General features: G+C 35.7%; 1 protein-coding gene across 2 annotated transcripts in view; it reads left to right on the top strand.

Annotated features, from left to right (window-relative positions):
- zdhhc7 (zinc finger DHHC-type palmitoyltransferase 7) overlaps nucleotides 1–8,656 on the top strand; it is a 73,074-nt gene extending 64,418 nt beyond the window's left edge. For both annotated transcript variants that reach the window (XM_060837603.1, XM_060837604.1), the window contains exons 6-8: nucleotides 2,413–2,494; nucleotides 4,557–4,687; nucleotides 7,683–8,656. In XM_060837603.1, coding sequence (XP_060693586.1) covers nucleotides 2,413–2,494; nucleotides 4,557–4,687; nucleotides 7,683–7,859 — 390 coding nt within the window. In that variant the 3' untranslated portion in view covers nucleotides 7,860–8,656. The remainder of the gene's footprint in view (nucleotides 1–2,412; nucleotides 2,495–4,556; nucleotides 4,688–7,682) is intronic.
- Nucleotides 8,657–10,795: the final 2,139 nt, after the last annotated feature.

Raw genomic sequence — 10,795 nt, forward strand, 5'->3', positions numbered from 1 at the left:
ATAAATCCCCCCCCATGATTGCTTCTCAGTTATAGTTGTAAGAATGTTAGTATAGGGTAATGCACATGGTTTTAAAATAAAACAAAAGTTTGAATAAATCTATATTTGTCCTTTGGAAATGTCATTACAAACAAGAAACCATTAAATTAACCTTTTTTTATAGGGTAAATTGCATAGTCTTTAAAGATTTACATCGATTATTTGAAGTTTAATCATTTAATCCAAGAAAATCCATCCAGGTGTGAATCTTAACTTTAAATTCAAAAACCTTTAATTGGTAGTTTCAGGGCAACATCTTGTTATCAAATGCTGAGTATTCTTACAACTTGAATGTAATGGGAGGTTTATATATGTTCTCAATTTACTTTTGTAAATGCTTTGATTCTTGTTTTCGAAAGTGGTTGTGAGGTAACTATCAATCACTCTTGTTTCTTCAAAAGTGTAAGTTCCTCCTGAGCCTTTCAAGAAAACAAGCTTTGTGTCTTTACTTTAAATTACTTCAACACAGTCTTGCCCAGCCTTCCACATTTTGCCCTTCATAACTTGACATCATCCAGCTTCCATTATCCTTGCCCTAACTCTTACCAAGTCCTGTTCATATGTCACACTTCCCTGCCTTAGCTTCTGGTTAAGCATTGGCTCGATTTTAAAATTCTCACCCTGTCTCCAAATGCCACGATGCTCTCTCTCCTACTCTGTCTCTAATGTCTTTCAGTCCAAGATCTCTCTGACAAATCATTACCAGGACCTTAACATTTGGAACTTCTTTTTAAAACCTTTTTCTCCTCTTAATTTCACTTTCCTCCTCTGAACATTCTCCTCAAAGCCTAGTTTCTTGACCAACCTTTAATGTCCTCTTTAAATATTGTTTGAGTTCTGATCTCCTTCCTATTGGAAGGATGTTGTGAAACTGAAAGGGTTCAGAAAAAATTTACAAGGCTGTTGTCACAATTGGAGGATTTGAGCTATAGGAAGAGGCTGAATAGGCGGGGGCTGTTTTCCATAGAGTGTTGGAAGCTGAGGAGTTACCTTATAGAGGTTTATAAAATCATGAGGGGCATGGAAAGGGTAAATAGACAAGGTCTTTTCCCTGGAATGGGGAAGTCAAGAACTATGGGGCATATCTTTAGGGTGAAAGGGGAAAAGTTTAAAAGGTATGTAAGGGGCAACCTTTTCATACAGAGGATGTGTGTATGGAATGAGCTGCCAGAGATAGTGTGGAACGTGGTAAAATTTCAACATTTGAAAGGCATCTAAATGAGTATGAATAGGAAGGGTTTAGAGGGATATGGGCCAAGTGCTGGCAAAAAGGACTAAATTATGTTAGGATATTCTGGTCAGCATGGATGAGTTGGATCGAAGGGTCTACTTCTATGCTGTACATCTCTAATACTCTAATAATAGATTTTTATGTTATAATGCTCCTGTGAAGCACTTGGAATGTTTTATTGAAATCATAGTGTGATTACAGTTTTTTGTTCATTCCAGTGAGCATGATTGAATAATCCATGTAACAGTTTTTCTTTCTCTCAAATTGTGTCAGTTGGATGTATAACAGGGGTTAAAATGCCTCCTAAGCAAAATGTGCTTAAGGATCTTATCATATTCTTTGAACTGATGACACTAAGAGTATATATCTCTGTCACTTCAGAATAATAAAGTTGCATATCCAAAAATACAGGTGGTTTTGTTTATTTCATTTGAAAAGTAATTTGTCAATTATCAATTGGACAGTCTCATTTAGAAGTGTTATTTGAAAGCCATTGGTTAAATAATTCTCCCATGCTTACGGCAGTGTAAAAGATCTGCTGATACCTTAGGGGTAATTCACAGTGTCACGTGACGTTCGGGAGACAGGCTTGAAGAGAAAAGACATTGTGGCCCAACTCCAATTTCCACTCATGCAAAATCGCATCTTAAAGTTAAACTTGAATTCTTATTGTTGTTACTGTGTCCAACAAAAGTTGCATTCTTCAGTATTTATCAACCTTTCTATCTTAATACCATTTGATCCCTACAAATTGAACAGTGGTTATTTTTGCTTTAAAGTACAGCAGTAATGCCAGAATCAGATGTTGACCAGTTTAGGTTCTGAGAAATGATTACCAAGCAGAATATGTATCACATTTGAAACATTTTTACCATTTTCTAACAATTTTAACAATTATTGTAAGTAAACTTTTTTACTGTAATAGAGTTGGCTAACCTGTTGATGAATTACAGTGTGTTAATTTTTATGAATCCATATGTATGTTCCTGCTAAACCAGCTAGGGAATGAAATAAGGGCTTTGGCGATGTGAATTCAGTTTGATCTTGGAGTGAAATAAATCAATCTGACCTTTTGCTGGCATATTATGCTTGAGAATGAAATTGATTATGACATAGCGGTATGTTTCTCCATCCATTTGCAGATGTACATAGCACTGATTTCAGTCCATGCACTGATACTGTGTGGCTTCCAATTTTTCTTCTGTATCAGAGAGCAGTGGAGTGGTAAGTAACCAACTTGTTCGTGACTAGGAAAACTGATATGATATAACAGAAAATTAAAGGATAATAAACAAATAGTTTAATACTTTTGCTTTACAAATGGCTGTGTTTACTTCTGACTTCTTGTCAAATTCTTAACTTTGTTTCTTGTTTGTACTTCGCCTTCTTCCATTGTATTCTTGTAGCCAATTTTGAATATCTGCCTGAGTTTATGCTGTTAACTTTGAGGAGATTCTGATTATTTAGCAAATTGATACTCAAGCAGCTCAAAGATTAGATGTCACCTTTGATGGAATAGACAAAAGGGAAAGATACAGAAATGCCCGTGGTTCAAGTTCTAGCCCATGCATTCAGTTTTTTTGTACCTTGTTAATCCAGACGAATAATTCCCTCTGAGAAGCAATTTTTGTTTGCTTTGAGATGTAAATGGAAAGAAAAGTTTCACTATCAGCCCATTTGCACTTCTGGCTTCAACCAATTTCATTCCCGTATTCCATATTTTGTAGTTGTATGATACACTTAAAATACTTTGTGACATTGTTAATTTGCAGTTTCTTCATTTAAGTTAAAACAGAGGATTAGTCTTGGAGGCCAAAAATTTTTAGGAACAGCAAAATAACAGGTTTTCTCAAGGCAAATAACCATAAATGTTGCTTTCTTTTTCTTGACTCCTGTATAATAAATTTGAGTGTTCTTCAGTTGATATGCAGACTGATACTTTAATTAAATGAACCTATTTAGATACTCCTTTAAATTGAAATATTTAGACTATTTGAAAAAAAGCTTTGACTTTCTTTCTCTTTTCTAGGTGGTTTTCTTCAGTGTTTTGTTTTTAGAAATATGTTTAACAATGTCACAACTATTTTCAGAATAAAGTTACATCATTAGAGGAAATCATCAATTGATGAATCATTTTCTGTAAAGAAATATTTGTCTTTTATAGCACATTATATGAAATAATGTTGATTTCTGGCCATGGTTTAAAATTGAAACATGGAGACCAAGTTTAGAAATGCTCCAACTCGATCGAAGTATCAGTTCAGCATGTATATTAAAATGCTGACTACTATAGCTTTAAAGAAGGAGTATTAACAGGATATAATGGAGCAAATGTTAGCTAGTTGATAAACTGTCATTCAGACACACTAAGTCCCCTTCAGTACGCAGTAATGAACAAAACAAAACATTTGTTTTTGGTAACCAGGGATAATGGTTTTCTTTTAACCATTATCAGCCTGAAACTCAATCAATATTCTTTTGTATTTCATAGCTAATTAAATATATCTCAAGATAAATTTATATTTGGGATATTTAAGAGTTCATACAAAATCCCTTTTTGTCTTGAAGTTTTACCATGATTAGTTCTCAACTGATACTGGGATTGAAGATATATACAAAACTTGAAAGTTATTCAAGCTATTACAAAGTGAACACTTCTATTATAAAGTTAAAAATCATAAAACACCAGGTTATAATCCAACAGGTTTATTAGTCTTTATTAGTCCAACACCAGCATCTCCAAATCATGACTTCTATGATGTTGGTAGAAGTGTCCACTTTGTAATATCTTGAAGAACTTTAAAGTTCTGTATATATCTTTAGTACCAGTATCAGTTGAGAACCAATCTTGGCAGAACTTCAGGAAAAAAAAGAGGCCTTGTATGTTCTCTTAAATGTACCAAATATGCATTTATCTTGAGATATATTTCATTAGCTGTTAAATACAAAAGAATATTAAAGTATTAACTACAAAGGCCACCTGATATTTCAGAATGTCTAAGAAAATAAAAGTATAGAAATTGGTATACGTACTCAATACATAAAAAGAATCTTCTAATCTGACTTTATGGTTGATAGTTTAGGAATAAAAGTACATTGAACAAGAAGAATCGTCTGCTGTGAATCCAAAATTCTCAGCTGAGAATCGCTTAGATTTTATATCCTTATTAAAGCTTTTGTGAATTACTGCTGATTTAAATGTGTGAAAGCAAAGTGATAACACTGAATTGCATTATTATTGCATCATTTGTAGGCTGATTTAATGATGAAGTGTTTTCTTCCACAGAATGCAGTGGCTTCTCACCTCCTGTAACTGTAATCCTAATCATTTTCTTGTGCCTTGAGGGACTCCTGTTTCTTACATTCACCTCAGTAATGTTTGGCACTCAGCTTCACTCAATATGCAATGATGAGACGGTATGTTTTCTCATAGTTTTAGAAGTTTTGACATACATTGTTTTTTTGTATTAGCAAATATGTTAGATAAATAAATCCAAGTTAAAGCATCAAAAGAGAGAGAATTTGTGGTACTTTCTAAACTAATTTTTAACCATATAATATTTATGCACAATATGTTTTACCCTTAGCATTGCTATTTCAATTTCAGTTCAAGTATAATTTGATACTTTTCTGATGTGTAATGTTTAAAACTTGATCATGGGGTGTAGACGTTACTGGCTGAGCCACAGTTTATTGTCTTCCCAAATTACTTCATGATTTGGAGATGTCGATGTTGGATTGGGGTGCACAAAGTTAAAAAATCACGCAACGCCAGGTTATAGTACCGGTTTCCTCCCACAGTCCAAAGATGTGCGGGTCAGGTGAATTGGCCATGCTAAATTGTCCGTAGCGTTAGATAAGGGGTAAATGTAGAGGTATGGGTGGGTTGCGCTTTGGCGGGTCGGTGTGGACTTGTTGGGCCAAAGGGCCTGTTTCCACACTGTAAGTAATCTAATCTAATCTAATCTATATCCTGACTGGTGTTATGTGATTTTTAACTTTCCAAATTACATTGGAAAAAGTGATGGTGAGTTGCCTTCTTGAACCACTGCAGTCCCAGAGTGCTATTCAGAATTGGTTCCAGGATTTTGACCCAGTGATAGTGAAGTATTACATTGGAAAGTATTACATCATATACCTGATGTTTGCCTAGTAAATGGTGCTCAGGCATTGGGGAGACATGAGTTACTTTTCACAGAATTCCTAGTCTCTTTCTTGCTGTTGTAGCAATGGTCTTCATATTGCTAGTCTAGTTCCGTTTCTGGTCAATAGTAACCTCAGGTTGTTAATAATGGGGGATTCGCTGATGGTCATTGCCTGTTTCTTGTGTCGTCCAAATACTACTTATCACTTGTCCAGGTCTTGCTACATTGGACCAGTGACTGCTTCAGTGTCTGAGAGCTTGCAAATTGTGCTGGCATTGTGCATTCATCAACATTTGTTGTAATACTGGCCCAGGAAATTATAATCTCAGTCTTTTTGTCAGCAGGCAACTCCTATGTCAGTACAATAGGGATGATTAGCATTAGAGGCCATATTTAGTTGAGAGGAAAACAATTTATTAAACACAATTCAATATCTAACTGAAGTGCCTTTGTGAGAAAAGAGATGTGTTTCACTATTGTGCTGCACCACAATATGATGTGCTGACATGTTTTAAGCTCAAAAGCTCTGTAATGAATAAAAACACTCAAAAACATAGCATTATGTAATTGAAATGTCAAAGCTTATTTTTAAAATTAATGAAAAGAACAAATACAACCTTTGAATTTTGCAAAGCATAGTGGCAAACAAAAACATTGTTAATTATAACTATTTTTATAAATCAAAATCCTTACAAATTTGTCCACCTTCCCCAAAAAGATAATATGAGCTGATTTGCTTTTAATGCTAATCGTGTATTACATCCATTAGAATCAGAATCTCAATAAACTGTCAGGTTATTATCATTTTGATTTTTTAACAGTATTTATTGAGAGTGACCAACTTCACTAGTCACTGGACTTAAACAAATATCATAAAGGACTGTCATTAGGAATCTTGTAATTGTCAGCCAAACATTCTTGTTTAGGAAGCCGCAGTCAGCAAAGATGGTGAGTACTGAGCTAGACAGTATAAGAGGATCTTAGATGTAATCCACGATTTGTGCTGAGGCAGCTGATCTTAACCAAGTGGTAGCACAATTAGCTTTAGCATTGCTGATCTTATGAGCAACAAAACACGCAGAATTTCATGTCCTAATCAGCATTTTCCAGTTTCATTCAGGTAGAAAAATTGCTGTGCCATAATTTCTTCTACCACTGCATAAGTCAGGATGGAAACATTATTCCACTGGGCAGATATGCACAGTGTTTTGAGCGATTATGATTTGCCCTAAGCAAGTAAAACAGTCTTACCAGCATTGGTTTCCTATAAGAATAGCTCACAAAGGAAAATTATTTCTGAATATAAAAATGGTTAGTTGCAATGTAAATGTGCCATGTTAGAATCCAGATTTTTTTAGTCTCCTCCCCCACCCTGCTGTCCTCATAAGAAAGAGTCTTAGGACAAATAAAAGTGAACCTATCCATTCCATGGCTACTTCTAGTAGATCACATTCCAATTAACATTATAAATGAGCTGTGTCATAGTATAATCCTCAAATGTTCCGTACTTTAAAGTTTAATGTTGACTACAGGGTGTAATATGGATCTCAAGTACACTTCTGTTGTACAGAATGGAGAAGATGAATTGTACAACATAATAAACAGGTTTTGAAGGCGATTTATTTTTCAAATGTTAGTTATAAGTAAATCTAGAATGTCAATGTACTTCCTGAAGAATGCAAACTGATCCAATGATATGTATCATTAAAAATTGCAGAAGACAAATAAATCCAGTTCGATTATGAATCTTTCTCAAGCCCAATTTTCATTGGGGTCCATTATTTCAATGGGAGCAAAGATAGTTTAGAAAATAACAATAATACTCAAATATTCCATCTTAATTGTAAACAAATAGGTTGAAACTCCTGTTGATTATAGGCTGGGTGTGTGGTGAAGAAGCAAAATGTATAGCTAGATTAGATTTCCTACAATGTGGAAACCGGCCCTTCGGCCCAACCAGTCCACACTGATCCTCCAAAGAGTAACCCACCCAGACCTATTTCCCTCTGAATAACGGACCTAATATTATGGGCAATTTAGCATAGTGAATCCACCTGACCCTCGCATCTTTAGACTGTGGGAGGAAACCCACGTAGACACTGGGAGAACAGTCAGCTGAGGCTGGAATCGAACCTGGGACCCTGGTGCTGTGAAGCAGCAGTGCTAACCACTGGAGCCACTGTGCCACCCCTGCTTTCTAAATTCAAGTGTTTATCTATTGAATGGTCACACTTATTCATTAGTGTATTTTTATGTTTATCATGCAGGAAATTGAACGGCTAAAAAATGAAAAACCGACATGGGAAAGGAAGTTACGATGGGAGGGAATGAAAACTGTGTTTGGAGGGCAACCCTCATTTCTGTGGATTAATCCTTTCTCAGGCATTAGAATTAGACGACTCATTCCCAGGACTCTGAAGGGAGGAGCAGAATTCGCTGTTTGATCCTGAAGAAGAACATTTTTGAAAAAGTAATCTTTCTAATATTAAAATAAAATTAGCACAAGACTTATTTCTTTTCTACGTACTGCCTACTAAGGTACTATGGATTAAATAAATGCTGCCTGTTAAAATTGAACATAGTAACCTAATTATGAACAAATGCCTGAAGTCTGGAACTAGTGAACTGACAGAAATCTCCATCAGCCTCATAAGAATGGATTGCAAAAATCAAACCATAGCTTTGAAAGGGCAGTTGTGTCCTGTTGCCCTACTGTATAAACCTCTGCATAGTTGCTCATCTTGCAGTTTTGCATAACGTACTATTTGTGACATAATCCCAAATACTTGGATGTAAACTACAATGTGATTGATACTTTAGTGACATTGGTTGAAATTTTTTTTTTAGCATCAAGTTTGTAGTCCATTCCATCCAACCCTTTCATCTCGTTTGAATAATAATTTTCAGGCATTAAATTTGCGAACTATTACCTACGAACTGTATAAGTTAGAATTGAATAATTTCTTTAATCTGTTTTTATATTTTTATATATATAAAAAGGGAACTCTAAAGAAGGGGAAACTTTATTTTTTCAGTTAATGTATATTTTTTTTAATTTCAGGACAGTTTCTTTCCCTCTATCTGTGGTATGGGTGGGTGTGCACTGTTTTTTCAATAATCCAAAGTTTACCCGAGCATAATCACATTTTTTAATTTTATTTATTGTTTTGTTGAAATGCACAGATGAATTGTAAGTATATTATTGTTGATGGCTGTTTCTAAAATTGATATAAAATATCTTCACAACAAACCTCTAGTTCAATTTAATATAAAATGATTGTTTAATATATAGAGAGAACAATTTTTTCTCCTTGCTTCATATCCTCTGAAACATAAAGAGTTGAAAACCAACAATGATGTAATTAATTCATTTTTCATTGTTTATGAAGCCTTAATGTTAGTCTATTGTTCGACTCCTAATTAGCTGGAGGAAGAAAATTATTAATGCTTGATTTCTGCTACTAAAGTGGAAAATCCAGTGTGCACGATGCTCCCCATATAATACTAAAGCATAAAGGAAGATGGAAGTAGTACACTGGCAGAAACTGGCCAAATTGAGCATTAAATGTCTTTAATGACTCTAGAAAGCTGAGTGATCCTTTTATGAGCAATGATTTTATTTTCCTGTATATTTAGCAGAGTAATGCAACTAACATGATATTTTAAATGTCATGATATGTTTATTGATAGTTATTCCATTTCCACTATGCTTCCACTGGGATGTCTATATAACAACCTGAATATCTGAACTGTATGCTGACTGATAGCAGCACTGGTGAAGGTGAAGCAGAAGTAGTTGGTAAAAAAGATTTCAGGAGAAAGAGAGATAAGTACTGTTGCAATTTCTTTAAAATTAAGTATATATTTATTTGGAGCTTTGGAAAAAGTTTGAGATCCTGCTTTTAGGTACAATAATTACTTTGGTCACTTTACTGTACCAGTCAACAGGCATTGCTTATTTAATGCTGTGTGAGTGCATTTACAAAACAGATTATGCCCTTTCAGTTTGTGCCAAATCTAATCTTGTGAAATCTAGGTCTAGGATTATGACCCATCTAATTCTGAGGTGAAGCAAGGTAAGTCTACTTCCACAGAGGTTCACTCCACTTCCTTTGGAAGTTAGCCATTGTCATTAGATTTAGGCAACAACTATGTTATGAATGTGCAAAGCAGCTTTATACTAACTTTATTTTGCATACTGTGAGCACTTTTGGATGATGTGACGTCTGTTACACTTTCACAACGTCTTTAATTGAAATTTGATAGTTTAAGAGTTATGATTTAATTGTGAAAAATTTCAAGGTATTTTTGACAAAGGGATGTGAGACTTCATGGTATTTGGATTATATTTGGGCGTGATGGATAGATAGGTGCTAGCACCTTCCCACACACTCATTAGCTCGCCCCCATAAAATGGAGATGTCAAAATTGGCAGCACACCCACCAGAGGCAAATAAATATTGAAGGTATCCATTGAACCTCTTAAGCTCCGCTTCCCTAATGTTAGTCTGCCCACACCCTAATACATTTGGTATAGGCAGATGAGTACTGAATTTGAAGACCTTCCTTTACACCCTGGCAGCACTCTCTCCTAGAAGATAGTACTGCCCTCTTCCTCTTCATGTGGACTTCAAAGCACACTGTTCTTCTTCCCAGTAACTGCTCCCTAACGTCATCAAACCGTCCCCATTCTATACTCCTTACTTGCCTGGGTCCTGGATTCCACTGGATATTCTTGCTGGGTCTATTTGTAGTTCTGACAGCACCCACAATAGAACTGTGCTACAGCATCCAGGTGTACAATGGTTGAATATGGCCAGCGGCTCCAGAAGGCGTGACTCCAGAAGTCTCATTACCCACTAATTTACCCCACCCGCAGTGAATTATGGCTATGGGTCAGACCTGCTCAAAGTCTTTGAGCTGCCTGATGGCTTTTCTTCAATTTTCTCACCCTATTATAAGCTTGTCTAATATTTTCTCAGTTTTCAGCAGTCTGAGTTGGCGTTCTTAACAGTTTTCTTGGGCTACATGGTGCCTCAGTGGTTAGCACTGCTGCCTCACAGCACCAGGGACTTGCATTCGATTCTACCTTTGGGCGACATTTTCCTTGTGTCTGTGTAGGTTTCCCCAAGTGCTGTGGAGCACTCTCATAGCCCAAGGAAGTGCAGGTGAGGTGGACTGGCCATGTGAAATTTCTCATAGTATACAGGGATGTGTAAGTTTGGTGGACTAACCATAGGAAATTCAGGGATAGGGTGGGGAGTGGGTCTGGGTGGGATGCTCTTCAGAAGGAATAAAAGTACTGAATATTATTTGGACGCTTTTGTTTTTCTGCTGAATGATTTAAACATGACTGGGCTTTAATGATTATTCAAGCCTT

Source organism: Hemiscyllium ocellatum, chromosome 17 (genome assembly GCF_020745735.1).
Source record: "Hemiscyllium ocellatum isolate sHemOce1 chromosome 17, sHemOce1.pat.X.cur, whole genome shotgun sequence".
NCBI classification, from domain to species: Eukaryota; Metazoa; Chordata; class Chondrichthyes; order Orectolobiformes; family Hemiscylliidae; genus Hemiscyllium; species Hemiscyllium ocellatum.